Here is a 17,022-nt window from a genome sequence, read left to right on the forward strand (position 1 = left end):
AGAGAGAGAGAGAGAGAGAGAGAGAGAGAGGGTCGGTGGGGGGGGGGGGGGGTCCTGACGCATCCAACATGGCGGAAGCGCTGACGTACGCAGCAACTGGTTATCTCACTCAACACTTTATTTGAGGTTTCTGTACTCTACTGTGAAGCAGTCACTCTCTATTCGTCAGTCACTGCTGTCTGTCCACACCGGATTGGACAAACCTAAACCAACCAGCGCGAACGCCGACCCATAGGAGTGCTGTTTTTTGTCTTGGTCGCTCAAACCACGTGGGGAAATTATAACCGAAGAAAAAATAACAAGACCCCCCCCTTGTGTGCCTAATCCACGAGCATTGATTCAACCATTATATCAACACTATACATTTGTTTGATAGATTACGTATTAGCATGTTTAATTACTTATTAAGTGATTAATTTATTTTTTGCAAAACTATATGAGTTCAACCTCATTATATACGTTATTTCTATCAGGCATAATTTGGGACACTCCTTAGTTTAATTTAAGGGTCCATCATCGTAGTTTTTTCCGGCACTCTTCAAAATGTCGGGTGAAGTGTATCTCCTGTGGCTGCTTTCGCTTTTAAAAGCGGTGAGTTGAATACTTTAACGTTGAAGATATGCTTATATTGTTGCTCTCAATTGCAAAGTATTTTCAATGTGTGTGGATTTTTCACTATAGTGGTACATTTAGCGTTTTATATCGCATCCTATGGTTGCCGGGGCGCCGACATGACGTGGCTTGACTCAAAATCTCGAGAACTCTAGTCGGTAATGAGGTGAATTTGTGCAAATGTAATTTAGAACGAGAAGATGTCTACAGCTCTAAAATCAAGTTATTTAACTGAGAAACGTCAAACTACCATCTTCATGACAATCAAAGTAGTTGTCAAATTGTGTTGCGAATATCGTTTGTCAACGAGGAAGCAGCACAAAATCGTTCAGACGACTTTAAATAAGATGAACTAACTTACACTGGTACAATGACAGAATAAAATGTATAGTTGTTTAAAACGTAAATGCGCAGTAATCCTAATTATGTCACTATTGGGATACTATTTCCATTGAAATTAATTAAATTGCCATTACGAAGTCCGTTATAGCACTCACACACAAAAACACCACTTGATTTTTTTTCATTGCTATTTTTTTAGTTACGCGTTTTTAGTCCCAAAAAATAGCGATGGTTTTATAAATACATAATATAATAGCCCTATAAAGAAATAAACTGGTTTTCTAAAGTTTATATGTTACTGTACATAATGCAGTATTTGTATTCTTGATGTGTGCCTTTAAGGGGTGTGGCCTATGTGAGCGTTTGTGTGTGAGTTGTGACCCACAATAGCTGCTTGTGAGTGTTTCTCATTTTATATTGTGTGTTTGTGCGACTGAAAGTGCATCAGCAAAATTGGCACCAGTTGCCAAATAGTACTCTAGCACTGCCACAACAGTATTGTGCCCCCCCCCCCCACACACACACACACTTCACTCAAGCTGCAGCTTATCTGAAGCGCACTCATCACACAAAAGCTTAAAAATAAATAAATAAAAATCCACCGAGCATAGAGCAACGGCTTGTAACTCTAGAGTCTCGTAAGTCAAGATACACTGTTGCCTCTTATTAATTTTGATAAAAGACATATTATTTTAGTCTCTTTTTAAATATCCTTTTTCCCTCCAGCTGTCGGCGTATGGCTCCGAGCTGACATCGGAAGCTTGCAGGGATCTGGGCTTCTCCAGCAACCTGCTGTGTAGTTCCTGCGACCTGCTCGGGGAGTTTCAGCCTCATCAAGCTGCAGCCTGACTGCAGGCACTGCTGCCAGCAGGAAGCCCAGTTGGAAGCACGCCAGGTAAAAATATTGCAGCTCCCCCATCTAACAAACAAACAGGAAATGCCAACTCACTGCAATTTGAATTTTTAATGACTGAATAGTTTATCTCGGTTAACAACTAGGGATGTAACGATAACGGCAATATCGTGATATCGCGATAGTAAAACTGCCACAATATATCGTCGTCGTCATGTCGCGGTATCGGTTGATTTCCATTTGTGCAGTTCTACCACCCTGTGGTGGCTAGTTTTTGTGCAGTTTAATTTTCACAAGAATGTTTTGGCCCTTCTATGAGTGAGAGTGAGAGTGAGAGAGTGAGAGAGAGAGTGAGAGAGAGAGTGAGAGAGAGAGAGAGAGAGAGAGAGAGAGAGAGAGAGAGAGAGAGAGAGAGAGAGAGAGAGAGAGGAGAGAGAGGAGAGAGAGAGAGAGAGAGAGAGAGAGAGAGAGAGAGAGAGAGAGAGAGAGAGAGAGAGAGATAGAGAGAGAGAGAGGAGAGAGAGAGAGAGAGAGAGAGAGAATCATCCCCCCCATTGAACAAATCAATTAACCGCAAGGACGAGAAGGACAAGACCAGGTGTTACCCATACAGTAATCAGACATATTTTTCCTGCGCTTTTTGGATTCAACCACAAATTCACCTGAAACAACTTGTCTGAATAGGAAAAGAGGTACAATAATTGACATCAAGCATGTTGAAGTGATGCATCTTAACTTGAGAGACAAGATTTGTAAGTTGGTGAGAAGCTAAGTTTAGCCTTTTTTGTTAATTGAATTCGGGGCGTTGATTATAAACATTTTGTGGGATCAATTGTGTGTTTTTTGTTGCTGTTTTTTTTTTTTTTGCTATTCGCTGCAGGGCTTAGTCTGCATTAGTAGTTAAATTCCCGCTAAGAAACATACAACATCATCATGTTATTTTCAAAGTGCACTTTGATGCTGGGGGGGAAACCTGGGGGGAAAAAACAAAAAAACTTTCAAACACAGCTTGTTTAGTACCAGGAGAAATTAAGCAAATCCCAGCAGGGGTGAAGAAAAAAAAAGCTCAACTTGTTTTGAATAATTGACTTTTCCACAAGCAAAAGAGCTTGGAAATCCTGTAAGATTTTATTTTGAAGGCCCATATTGCCCAAGCCGAAGACTACGCTGCCGTGTTATTTAAATCAGATTTCAGCAAGCGCACCTTCCAAATCAAGGGCAAAACATGTGATTCCTATTAAGATAATTAGCCTGTTGCTCATTCTTCAACAGACCCGGGGCTAAAGATTTCTTATCACCAGGCTGCCTTGGCTGTATGTTTTTCATCCCTGGCTGCAAGGCTGGAGGCGTACCTTTTTAATAGCTGCACGGAGGATATACTTGGCTGCTTTTAATGAGGGAAGTAATACTCTTAATGTGTTTGACTATTAAAAGCGCAGAAGCACAGGGTGTGTAACGAGTCGTCTTTGGAAAGGGGAAGGTTTCGAAAATGCCGTGTTCTCGCCACTGTAGATTGAGTGCAATTTGAAAAGTAAACGGAGTTGTAACAGCCCATTAAAAGTGATGTTTTTCCACAGACGAACTTATAAGATCCACATATAATTTCAAGAACGTCCACTTTTTTGCCTTTGTGTGCCACTTCCAGTCTCATACTGATATCACTTTGAACATATGAATTCAAACATTAGAGAGAGTCAAATGAAGTCCACCTGCAAAGGTTCGAGTGCATTTTCGGTTCCTTCTGACATTTCACCCTAAGGCCGACTATCCAGAACTTTTGTGAGTCATTTAATTTTCCGTGCGTGTGGGAAAACATCAACGCGCTCCTTTGCAAAGGAGCAGCTGCGACTCGAGTCTCCATTTTCCTCCAACTTGCTTAACATTGCCTCCGGAGGTTCGATGACAAAGCGGCCATCTGCTGACTCTGAAACATGTTCACTCACTCCCCTTAATGACTGCAAGCAGTCGCCATGAGACGCCTGCAGGCCAGCCATCCTGCCGCCTCTTATCTCTGTGTGTGGGCAGTGGCGTGCGTGTTTGCATGCTTTGTCCTCATCAACAAACAGCTCATGTTGTATTTTCTTTATCGACAGCTCTACGCTGGGGCCATCCTGGAGGTGTGTGGATGAAAATTGGGGATTGGGGAGGTTCCCCCAAGTCCAAGGTGAGTTTTCTTGAGAATCAGTAACAAACGTGAAAATCATGTCTGTTTTTTCATACCTTTATTAGTTGGGTGAGGGGTTCTCAGAATAATCATAATTAGGGCTGCAACCAGCTGCTATTCAGTTCGTATCACGATTCATAGGTCACGATTCAATTCGATACCGATTAATCCTGATGCGAATCTATAAATTGATTATTGCATTTTTAAATTATTTTTTTAACTCAAATTTAGAAAATACTAATCAGTAAACTTGTACATATACACTGTAAGATTTGTATGATTTTTTTTTTTTGTTTATCTGAAACTTCAGTCTTATAACTGAGCCACTGCATTTAACAAACAGGTTGCAGTCTGTTTCATGTTTGAACAGCACTGAAATCAAATATTAAGGCTTAATGTTACATTAATATAACATTCTTCCATGCTTAATGTGTGAATCCTAACCCTAAGTAAGACATTTTGTGGAATATTCCCATAAAAAAATTGATGTTTAAAAATCGATTTGGCCGCATATCGAATCGATTCGAGAATTGCGCGCTGTAATATCGTGATATATTGCCGAATCGATTTTTTCTATCACCCCTAGCTGCAACTAACGCTTTTTTTGTACATCAATTAATGTGTCGATAATTTTCTCAATCGGTGAGTTGAACTAAAAAAAAAAAAAAAAGGTTTTTAATTTCCATGTCTTTACTCAAAAAAAATCGACAAATTAATTATTAAAAACGCTAAACCAATTTTTGGATTTCTGTCTTTCTTTCTGTGATTTAAAAAAAAAAATGTAATCATTTAATTTGATAATCTTTTTAGTTGTCAATTAATTTTTGCACCTCTACTGACGTTGTTCTAAGCAAAAACAAAAATGGTGCAGCAACACGGCAAATCATGACTTGGAGAAATTTGCCAAGGATTTGGTGCCACTGTGTTTTTTCCACTTTAATGACAGGTCCTCACAGTTCTGGGAAGACTTACATAATTTACACTACTATCAAAAAGTTAGATATTAGCTTTCGGTCAAAGTTCTGTGCATTTCACATGAGAAAAATATCACACCATCAGACGAAATTATATACAGCAGTTTCTTGACTAAGGAGTTTAATTTGTTCTGTGACCATGCTTGTAACTTAAAACAATCGTATCTCAAAGCATATACCCCCCCACACCCCATTGAAATGATTGGAATCCATTGAATGCGTCCCAGTGCCACAAAACAAACAATATTTTTGTTAGCCTGTCCGTCTATTGCAGTTTGTATTGTGTGTTAGCATTAAGCTAGCAAAATTAGATACTTTCACGGTGTTCAGGAATCAGTGTGAAAAAGAAGGAAAGGAGTGTCGTCCAAGTCTCTGATATTGTAAATCCTTTCATCAGTAGGTGGTCTTGAACACTTGAGGCTTGTTTTTCAAGCCCCCACTTGGAAGTTTTAGCCATTTGTTGCAGAAGAAGACCACCCGCAGTCTACTCCATAACGTTTGCGCTTCGTTGACTGATCATCACGCTGGAGCATCGCGTCATCTTGTGCGCCATTTGGCCACCATTTGTTTTGTCGACTTCAGCTGTAGCCTTCTCACGAGGGTTTACAGCTGTCAATAATTAAAGTCCTCACGACTAAAATAGAACGGCTAATGGACGCATGCCTGGCCCAGATCTTGTTTATTTATTTATGTTTTTAATCTCTGCAGCTTTTGTCAGGGGTGACAAGCCGAAGCTGTTCAAGGGTCTTCAGATCAAGGTGAGTGTTGATGTCTTTAGCGGGATGAACAAACATCAATCGTTGTTATTAAAAATATTTTCTAATTGCCTATATCATAGCTTCAGTTGTAAATATATCACAAATTGTCATCCTCATCTCTGCCCAATTGGAAATTTGTGATTTAGAGAAACCATTTAAAAGTGTACTAAGGCAATTTCTAACTTCCTGAGACCTTTTTCTACAAATAATGTTTTGTTGTTGCTGACGCTGGTTCTTTCGCTTCTCATCCTACTCTCTCAGTACGTGCGAGGCTCCGATCCTGTGCTCAAGCTTTTGGATGATAACGGGAACATCTCTGAGGAACTCAGCATCCTCAAGTGGAACACGGACAGCGTGGAGGAGTTCTTGAGTGAAAAATTAGAGCGGATATAAACACAAGACAGGTTTCAGTTTGATGGTTCATGTAATTTGTACTTTGCCATTTTTGGGGGGTGGGCGGTCTGACAGCGTCTTTTTTTGGTTTTTAGTTAACATAGTTTTTTTTTTTTTTTTTAATTAAGCCAACAATTAAGCATGAATTCAAATTAGATTAAAAAATGTTATTCGGACTGAACTTAGAATTCTTACATTGCTGCTAAATTCTGTCTAAAGTCACAAATTCATGAACGTAACTGTTAAAGCATCACAGAGTGTTCTTTAGGTGTTTCTGTTGTCTGATTTTCTTGTACGCTTATTTTTTAGAATGATTGAAATGCAGATCGTTATTGTCAAAAGAATAAATGATTCCTAGTTTGTGTCTTGACAGTAGATGGCCTAGTCAAGGAGCACGTTGGTGAAGAGTTCACCTTAAACCAGTTTTGGGAAGTGAGCTCTGATGGGTTTTGTGTTCCTTGGCTTCATCAAAGTTTGGACGGAAACTGGATTTATTTGCTCATCTTTTGAACAGTATACGTGGAGATTTGAATATGCAACAATAAACAAAAACATTTTGGGGTTATGTCTCTTTTGGACTGGTGTCAGTGATTGTCAAAGTGTAGAACTTCTGTAATACCACTGCTGGTCTGCAGCCTCCCTCTAGTGGTAAAAAAACAACCCGAATCGAATTTTCACACTGCATAATGTTCACGTACAGTGGTCATGTTAAGTCCTTACATAATGTTACGTGGTTTACAATTTTAAATCTATACTTTGAATTGTTTTTGATGAACACTACCTATTGAGGTGGTTCATGGACAGACATTTTTTATAGCGTTGGTTTCAAGTTTTGACAACGACTGTTGTCGACTAGTTTTTGGGCGAAGAGTGACACCTAGTGTTGAAAATAAATTACAGTTTAAGATGCGTTTCACTGCGTTTAATATATTTCCACCTGATTTGTGTAAAACAACATTCTGGTTTACTCTGAGAACTTTTCACAGGTGGATTTATTGAGATTTTCAGAATGGCACAGTAATTCAGATTCAGTAAACGGATTCAAAGAAATGAAACAAAAACTTGATCCATTATTAGTCAAGTGATTAAAATAAAACAGAAACTGAACAAAAAACAAAATCATGAAAAAAAATCCAAACCACCCCCCACTTTACAGCACTGTCTAAGCACAGGAAAATGTTCTCTAAAATGGTTCAGTAATCGGTCTTTTACTATCAATAGTCTATATTTGTTCATCTGTCCATGCCAGTGATGTATAGCAGCGTATCGGTGTTCAAAATGTCTCCATCTATTGCAGAAAAGCATTATACAGGTGTGTGTTTTCGGTTATTGCATAGTGACCTCTTGTCGATTCAGTGATTTTTTTCTTTCTTTCTTTCTTTCTTTCCTCCCCGCAGTACTCGAAAAAGAGGGAAAGTATTTTGGTCTGCCAAGTTATTGTACTTGCAGTAACAATACAATGTTACTTATGTACATTGCAGCTTGGGCTTTTATAGGCTACTTTTACAAGGAATTGAATCAGTAGCTACTTTTACGAAAGTTTTATTTTAATGCTTAAATGTTCTTTAGCTTCAAAGTAAAGTTGAAAACAAGCTATTTTTAACAAACACATTGCTATTTTTCCTTGATTTGGCAACACTTAGTTGATTTGGACATTTATGCAGTTAGGCTAATGATTTGTTGTCATATATCTTTAGATGTTAACTTTGCATGTCATTTTGCAGAAATCATTTATATTGACTTAAGTACTTGTATTTGAATTTTTGTATTTTACCCCTTAAAGCCAAATGTAGACCTATCATTTGTGATACAATTAAATTTAACGTTTTGTTTTATTCAATTTTCAAATAATTTGAACTTTCTGTAAATTATTTAATGTAGCCTATTAAGCTTTACACTGTATAGAATTGACTGTAGAATATTTGGTAAATAACTGGCCAAAAAGTTGCAAGCTAATATAAATTACAGTTACTTAGAATACGATAAGTAACTATAATGTATATACAGTTAAAATTAAGAGATCCACCCCCCAGTATTATGCTGTAATAGATTTTTACAGTAATTAACGGAGATTTTACAATAGCTGCATGGCAACTTTTTTGCCAGTTATTTACTGGAAATTCTACACTCAGTTCTTTACAGTTTTCATGTGAAGTTATTTTTGTTGACAGATATCTTTATACGTCAATTATAGTCCCCACCTAAAAAATAAATACATTATTATTATGTTTATTTTTATTTGTGGTAGGCCAAACAAATGCGCGCTGTGGCAACCCCTGACGGGACACGCCGAAAGTCACTACAAATAAAATTTCCCACGTGGTCCAAAAAGAATTGTGCTCCATCCCATATGTTCCCAATTATGTTCATCTCGATTCGTGTGCGCCCTGCGCGCTCCTTGTAGCGTCCCCACTCCATTTACGCACTGGCCCCGGGTGCCGCGTACGCGTCCACGCCGCTCTTGCTCATCCCTCCCGGGAGTAGAATGTAAGCCACTTGGGGCTGCACACCGGCCGCCGACCACGCTCCACAGTTACACGGCACCACGTAGGAGCTAGCAGGCGACGCGTGGGTGTGCTGTCCGAGGCAAGCCAAGCCCCCGACCACCGCCCCGGAGTGGTACCCGAAGGCGGGCGCGCTGTAACCGCTCAGAGGGGGCTGGAAGTCGGCCAAGCGATGGAGATGTCTCACCGGGGAAGGCGCCTGGAGAGCGGGGGTTTTATCCCCGTGGATGAGAAAGGACGAGTCCACGGAGAATCCCTTCAAGGGCTCCACATGCGGGAAAACGAGGCGCTCCGTGTGGTGGGGGAGAGTTTTGGGTTTGCGCCGGGGTCTGTACTTGTAGTCCGGGTGCTCTCGCATGTGCTGAGCCCGGAGCCTTTTGGCCTCGTCGATGTAAGGACGCTTCTCGGAGTCGCTGAGCTTTTTCCACTCGGCTCCCAACCTCTTGCTGATTTCCGAGTTGTGCATCTTTGGGTTGTCCTGGGCCATCTTGCGTCTCTGGCCCCTCGACCACACCATGAACGCGTTCATGGGTCTCTTGATGTGCTCTGAAGGTTTGGGCATTTCCAAATCTGACCACACATTCATTTAAAACAATTCAAGTCACCTCTTCCACAAAAGAAAGTGGGAAAAAACGTCATGGGCTTCTTTTTTTGGGGTGTAATAAATCCGCAATAAATGTTTTTCTGTGCGCCTTAATTGTTTGAATGAAGTGTACAGCCTGCTTGCGAGTTGGAAGCTTGTTATGGAAGAAACCAAGCATGTCAAGCTCTCATCTCTACTCCACGGTCACGGTGGGCCAAGCCAATGAGAAGAAGAGAGCACTGTAATCCCCCTCAACAACAAAAAAATGACTTTAACATTTCTGAGACTCCCTCCTTTCCCCTCCCTTGACACTTTAAAAGCCTCACAAAATCTCTGATGAGACTCACGCACGGGGGTAAAAAATGATACATATAGATGACCATTTAACCCGAGTAACAATACCTACACTGTAATACCATTCAGTATGAAGAAGTCTGTCTTTATCTTGTTCCACATTTAAATACAACGGTGTCTTGAGATAGGAGTCATTTTTTCCCCCATGACCATGCTTGTAAGTTGTAACTCAAAACACTCGCATTTTAAATCATCTTTCCCCATTGAAATGAATGGAAATGCCATTAATCGGTTCCAGACAGCCAAAGAAATTAAAAACAAAGAAAATGTAGCACTCATATATGATTGTGTACTTAATAAAAAATATATATAATTAATACAATGTAACAGTATGTGTGTCAGGAGTAAGCCTATTGTAATTCATTAGAGCACCTTCTGGTGTGTACAACTTCTAGTCATGCAGTAACAAAGTTTAACAACTGCTATAAAGTGTAAATGACTCAGTAAGCAAATAATATTATATATGTTTTTCACAGAGGATAAAGAATATATGCCTGTCAGTGTTGCTATGTTATCTGTCTACATGTGTTACTCACTGTTTGTGTTCAAATATCCATTATTTAAAGCGTGCTACGCATTGATGATATTTGTTAGCCCATGTTTAGGTTTCTCAATATGTGTTAGCATTAAGCTACCAGACTTTAAGGCAACTTTAGGTGGTTGTTTTAAATATACAATGTGTGATTCCCAGTTTTATGTTTAGTTGGTTGTGAAGCTGAGTTCCCTGCCAATAAGCAGTGCTCATATTTTTCATTTTTTGCTCAAAAGTCAAAGCAAAAAAACATGGCTGACACTCACTCATAACTCAAGGCACTACTGTAGTTTAATTTGACCTGACTCATATCGGCTCAAAAGTAGCATTTTTACCCCTTTGAAAACTTCTGTCGTAAAAAAAAACAAAACTATTTCAAGTCTTTCCCACCATGCATTGCAGCTTTCCTGTATTCTACTAGGCTACAACTCTTAAGGTAGCGTAACACCCTCCTACCACCTCTTGCTGAATCAATATTAATCACAGCCATAATTTACTGGTCCTTGGAGTCTCTATTGATTTCTTTGAACCATTTTCATAATTATGATACCTTATCTGGTCAAATACAGGCTTGAACCTCCTTATATGTTATTGAAATGACATTGATGGAGAAATGTTTGAATTAGCAATGAGGCTAAACTGTCAGGAATTCAAAGACACTATCTTGGTTTCGGAGTGGAAGTTGCCAAAGACATCCCACATTCAGAAGTTTCGAACCTACACTCTAGCATATTGTTCGCTGCCATGAGATTTGTCAAATGTCAAATAGAGTGCCTTGGCTCAATGAAGGTCAGGAAACAGTAGCAGCAGTAGGAGGTCTTTATTTCATTTGCTCCCCTCGATCAAAAGCCAATGTTTGTGAAAGATCCAGCGGTGCAGCCGCACAGCAGCGGCAGTTGTGATAAGACATTTTCAGCAGAAGGGCTGGAGGGATAAAGTGACGGACAGCGGGGGTCACCCAGCTCGTAGCTGGGCTCTTATCTACTGCCGCTGGAGGTTCCGCATCCCATCGTCAACACATTCAAACAGTGACTGACCACTTTTAGACAGCCGTACAGATGAAACCAATATGAGATCATACGTCAAAAAAATATACAGTTTGTTGTTATCATTTGGAACAGCTCAGCCCAGTAAAAATCGAAAAAGTATACCCGGACTTCGCAGAGCGTTCCTGGGGAAAAACATCTGAAGCGAGAGCAGGACAAGCCGGAGGCAGCGTCCTCGGGCATGACATTGGGCAAACTGTCGGACCTCTATCTCCAAAACACAAGTTCGTGGAGCGACGGGCTAGGTATGCCCCGGAGATACGGCCCCGGGAAATCACAAAATTTTACCCGCGATTGATGGTTCCTGCGGCGGGTAAAAATCTGCCATGTGCCCCCCCTATGTCCCCGGGGGGGGTGGTAGGTCGTACAGCGACGGGCCATACATCGTTGGAATTTTTTTTTTTAATCGGCTTGGGGTCGACGGTTAGCTCCCCCAGGACCCGGGGGGGTCATTTTAGGCCCCTGGAGCCATTTCCTGGAAGTCCTACAGGAACCGGGAAAATGTTCAAAATTCGCCCCCGGGTACGAGGGAGTCCGGTACGGCCCCCTGGAGGTATCCCCGGGTCCTACGGGAGGACCACCAGGAATCGTGAAAATGGTAACTCATTCACGGCCAGCCCCCCAAAAATAGATCTTTTGATGTCTATAGCCGTCATTGGCAGCGAATGAATATGGTTTAGGTTACATTGGTCAATAATACTGATTCTGAAGCCCCTGCATGGACAGATTAGATTCACATAGCAACACACAGATGCTGAAATCTGATTGGACAAACAAAATCTAACATCCTCTTACACCTACTGGAAGAAGTGAGGCCAAGAGAAATTATACGAAACAAGAATAAATTGATATAATTTGATGGAACAAATACAAGTATTTAGGTTTTAAGTTCTTCTAATAATGTTTAAGGTAGAGAAGGTCTTGCTGCTGTAACTCCAATTTGAAGTTCTGTATGCGCTATTGTTTACTTGTCTGTGTTTGGTGTGACTTCTAGGAAAGGGCAGGAGGGAAGGATGTGGCGGGGTTGTTGTTGCTTGAAACGGGTAATAAGAAAAAATGCCAGCAGCACAAAATGTCTGCGCTAATCCGGTTATCCCCAGGCTCCAACGATACTGTCCCTCTCCTTGGGAAGTCTATCTTTTCTTCTTATGTCAAAACTGTCGTCCATGCACTCAGGTGGATTATGGAGTCACGGCGGAGAAAGAAATGGACAGGTACACAAAGAGCCGCGGGTGACAAAAAAAAATGACAGGTGACACAGAGAAGCAGAGTCTGGATGAGGAGGGTGCCAGCGTTTGGCATGAAAAGATCAACTTGAAAGATGAGGAGCTACTGAATTGACCACAATTGTTATTATTGTTGACAATGGACACAAGAAAGCCCTGTCTAAATAGGAGTTGGTGTCACACAAAAAAAAAGGGAGATGGTGTCAAGGAAGTATGTTGAAGTGCTACAGCTCAACTTCAACGAGCATCTTTTATATGCCAGGGAGCCTCACCACTCTCAACATCAACAACAATTTCAACATCAGTCAAAAGTTAAGAGAACTTTCAATTGAGCCAATGAGAGCTAAAGCTAACTTCTAATTTCTCATTCTTAAATGCAGAAATGAATGGAGAAAAGTGTTGTAGTTTGAATTTTGACATATAGGGGGCAGTCCATTATTACACTCAGCGCTTTTCCTGATTCATACGTGCAACACTGGGCCAAATGTCCCAAAAAGTGACGGTCACAAATAGTCTGAAAAAGTCTGAAAAAGCTTGTCTGCTAGCGCATCTTCATGTTACTAAAAGTACATTATTTATCAATTTTTACGAGATGTTGAGAGATTTTACTGATATTTGGACTTGTTTTTGCTAATTGCAGTTTGTTTTAATTTTCTTTCTGGCAGTTTAGGTAATACTAATTTGGATCTAAAAATGAAAATGAATGAGAGATGATGGCAGTACCAAAATGGATTGAGCCCACTCTAGTTCTCAGTGGCTCAGTATTGGTCCGGAATTCAGTAAGAGACATAAATTAGACCCACAGGATTTGCATTAGTGGGCCACATAAAATGATGTGGCAGCCTGGATATTGGCCCGGGTCTTGAGTTTGTCACCTGTCCTGTATATGTCAGCTAGCGACAAAGGGAAAAGTGTTTAATTGAATACAGTTGAATGTGGTTAAATTCCTTTCTATGAAACAATGGTTAGGTTGAAACGTCCAAAAAATAAAACATTATTTATTAGTTTTAAATTTCTGTCACAATATCAATAACAAAAATTGCAAAGTACTTGCTTAAAAAAAAAAAATCGGAGTAAATTCTCAGTCTTTCAGGTCTTGATAATCAGCAAATGTTGGCTCTAGGCAATTGGACTCTTGTTGAATTTGTTGTGATTTGACAATATAGAAGTTCCTTAAAAAAATTTTTTTTTTTAACTCTCCACAGTAACAGGTACCTGAATCCTCAAAATTCAACAAACCCTAGTATAGTGATGCACATCGCTGATTTATAATAACAATTTATTTATTTGACTATTTTGATGTTATTTTAAAAGGGAAAAGTTTCTACATGACTAAAAAGTTCCATCACACTTTCACGTCATGTTTTGTTGTTTCAGCTCCTAATGTAATCAAACCAAATCCCCAAAAGTGCATTCTTAGCTAACAACGCTCTTTTTGACACTCCAGAGTCGTCCATTAGGCAATATTCCGGGAGGAAAATCCCAAAAGATTTTCAGTGCTCTTAGGGAGGGATTTCACTAAACCATGTACTTATTCTCATGATACTTAAGAAAAGTAAAGCTTTTTTTTTTAATAGCTTTCCTCCTGACACTTTGACAGTGGAATATGCTTTGGTTGACCCTGGGGGGGTTGACAGAGATGGGGGCGTGCAAAAGAGATCTTTGCCCAACAAATCATTTCAGAAGTCCTCTTCCTGGCTAAATTAATGCGCCTCCTTCAGGCTTGGGAGGAAAAACCTGAGCTGAGCGTTACTTTACTATCAGCTAGTTTGTAAGACAAGCAAATCAGCAGTCAATGAGGTACATTTACAACAAAGTCGTTTGCCGCCGACTTTGTGCCACCACAGCAGCAGATTGAAATTATGTGTTGTTTGGGAAGTGGAAGGTAATGGCTTTGACAAACAGTAAGGTTGTTCAAATGCCCCTTTCTCTCACAAACAAATAAAAAATAAAGAACCTCTCAGACAAAATAACTTACATTCAACTAAAAAATAACTAGCATGCACCATAACACCTGAACACAACAAACCCCACATGTGCCAAAAAGCGCTACACGCACCAAAAAACTCTCTCACACAGGCTCTCACACAAAACCCAAAACTAGTATCACATGAAAAATCTCTCACTCAAAAAACCTTCTCACCCTTACAAAAAACTGCCAAAAACATCATACACAACAAAAATCTCACACACACAATGTGAGAAACTCTCACTCACATAAAAAAACTCCCGCAAAAATAAAACTCTCATATTCAACCAAAACTGCTCATGCACACCAAAAACCTCTCATAGCAACTAGCAATCGGTTACCCTCATGATTATCAACCTTCTCACACTACAAAAAACTCTCACACTTACCCCCAAAAAACTCTCACAAACTATATAACACAGGCACACAAACATTAAAATCTCTCAACAACATAAAAACCTCTCCTACACGACGCACTAAAAACAACAAAACCCATACAAACAACAACAAACTCTCATATAACAAAATACCACTCACATTGACCAAAAATAAACAAAAAACAACAACCCTCCAAACACAACGCACCAAAAATTCTCACTCACATTAGGACAACATGCTGTTGCTGCTGGGTTGTTTAGGGGGTAAAAGTGTTGTCTTAAACAAAACAAAAATGCACTTTTGGCTGTGAGGCAGAAATAGGGAATGGCCCAATCAGGCCAGCATCTGCAGGTGGGTAGACACAACAGGGTAATGGCAACCAGCCACTGTTTATGTCAAATCGTACTTTTTGCATACAACAAAAACTCGCACGAGCACCCCAAAAAATTACACAAACACCCAAAACTCAGATTCCCCCCAAAACAATGCACACACGTGTCAAAAAACCTCACTGCAAAAAGGAAAAAAAAAACTCACACCCATCAAATGAGTTCTTACTCACCAAAAACGCTCACACTATACGACATCTCATAATGATCCGTTATCAGCATAATTTAGTACATAATTCAAGAACAGGACCCCTGTTGCCCCTATTAGAAGAGTGTCCACCCTTAAGACATTCTAGAAATGTATTTAAAAATCACATCTGAAGTCATCACATGAAGCCACCATACAAATGACAGAGCCCAGAGCAACTAAGAAGCTTATGGAAATAATGTTTCCCCCGCGTGCTCAAGATATGCTTGCTGCAACAGCAAAGGGAATAGACTGCTATTTACCAACTTATCTCATGGCTCTTATGGAAGCTAGAGGGAGAAAAACACAGATAGACAGGCAGAAAGGCTTTACACAACATATTTGCCAGTCGACTGAGCCCCGGAGGAAGAATTAATCATTGGTGCTGATAGAAGAACGAGTAGGCCTTAGCACTATGACCACGTGGTCTGCTCCAAAATGTTCTTGTCTGACATGTCAAGGCATATTTCATCAACTGAATCTTTAAAGGTAAATATAGCATTGTGAAAACATGACAGCGTAGCTCGAAGTCCTGTTTAATACTCTTTTCTTAAGTAATTAATTATTATTCTAACCTTACTCCAGAGAGTATTGACACACATATGCACTTTGGGGGAATTCGGAATGAACCAAACAGACATATTTTGGAATGTAGGAAGAAGCTTGAGAAACCATGGACAACCAACGAAAGCATGGGGAGAATTATACAAACGCCACACTGGAAATCCAGATATTAGGACCCAGAACATCAGCAATGTAAAGTTTACTACAATATAAAGGGACCTAAAAAGTGACGGGCTCGTCCGGGATTTGAACCCGGGACCTCTCGCACCCAAAGCGAGAATCATACCCCTAGACCAACGAGCCACATTAAACCGATTTTAAGTTATCAATTTTATTCATTTTATCCACGAACGGATAGAGAACATTACGATAAATGGTTTGACATTGTGTAAAGGATGTGAAGTGATTGATTTCTTCCTGACAAATGCGGCATTTAAAATGCCTCTCCTTTAGATATAATATTCATGTACGTAGGACATTGCTGGACTCAATATTCTTACCACATTCATTCAAAATTATAGACAAAGATATAAAATGACTTAATTAAATACACGTGACGTAACCACTACATTCGCGCTATATCCTCTCGTCATCGCATCACAGGCATCAGCTGTTGTCGTTCCACGCCAGGGTTGAGAGGGTTGGCGCCCGGTGTTGTGCTAACGTCATCGTGTCCGCCATATTGAATGTGTCAGTACACAATTGTTTATGCTTCTCACCCACTCACATAATAGAGAAACTGTAGGTACGAAAAACTGCCCTATTACACACGTACAACCTTTAACATTATTATTATTTTAATTGTTTAAATAATCTGTGAATACAATAGCACAGTATTGCTTTGGTGCCATCTGGTAGCATTTTGGTGTTGACAAGTTGAAATGAGCTGAGGAGCTTAATTTAGACAAAAAGAGTAATTTGATGCCATCTGGTGACTTCTATAGGCATTTACAAACCTTTGGCAAGGTGCCATTTACATGCAGATTTTTCCGCTATTCTCATCACCTGGGTAGGGGTTCAATGTCTAAATACAGCAGGCAACTCTTTCACATACATCATCTGGAGCAAGGCAGAACCGAAATGCATCTAAAACACGACAAATACATTGACAAATAATGAAGTACCTCATACTCAACAGAGATGCTGATTATGTATATATGTTTTTGCTACTTGCTCTTGGCTGTAACAAGTCCA

At 40.0% G+C, this 17,022-nt stretch overlaps 2 protein-coding genes and 1 non-coding gene across 3 annotated transcripts; 1 reads left to right on the forward strand and 2 right to left on the reverse strand.

Annotated features, from left to right (window-relative positions):
- The first annotated feature begins 528 nt into the window (after positions 1–528).
- Positions 529–6,661, forward strand: selenof (selenoprotein F). Its single transcript, XM_077559627.1, is given in 7 exon segments — positions 529–591; positions 1,681–1,776; positions 1,778–1,849; positions 3,901–3,939; positions 3,941–3,971; positions 5,654–5,703; positions 5,965–6,661. Coding segments are annotated over 7 exon segments (468 nt in total). The 5' UTR covers positions 529–543; the 3' UTR covers positions 6,097–6,661.
- A 1,853-nt stretch (positions 6,662–8,514) lies between these two features.
- LOC144044267 (transcription factor Sox-14) lies at positions 8,515–9,228 on the reverse strand. The gene has a single exon (XM_077558582.1). The coding sequence runs from the start codon at positions 9,184–9,186 to the stop codon at positions 8,515–8,517; it is 672 nt and encodes a 223-aa protein (XP_077414708.1). The 5' UTR covers positions 9,187–9,228.
- Positions 9,229–16,059: 6,831 nt separating this feature from the next.
- Positions 16,060–16,131, reverse strand: trnap-ugg (transfer RNA proline (anticodon UGG)). The gene has a single exon. It is a non-coding gene; the product is annotated as a tRNA-Pro (tRNA).
- Positions 16,132–17,022: the final 891 nt, after the last annotated feature.

The sequence above is a fragment of the Vanacampus margaritifer genome, chromosome 2, assembly GCF_051991255.1.
Source record: "Vanacampus margaritifer isolate UIUO_Vmar chromosome 2, RoL_Vmar_1.0, whole genome shotgun sequence".
In the NCBI taxonomy this organism is placed as follows: domain Eukaryota; kingdom Metazoa; phylum Chordata; class Actinopteri; order Syngnathiformes; family Syngnathidae; genus Vanacampus; species Vanacampus margaritifer.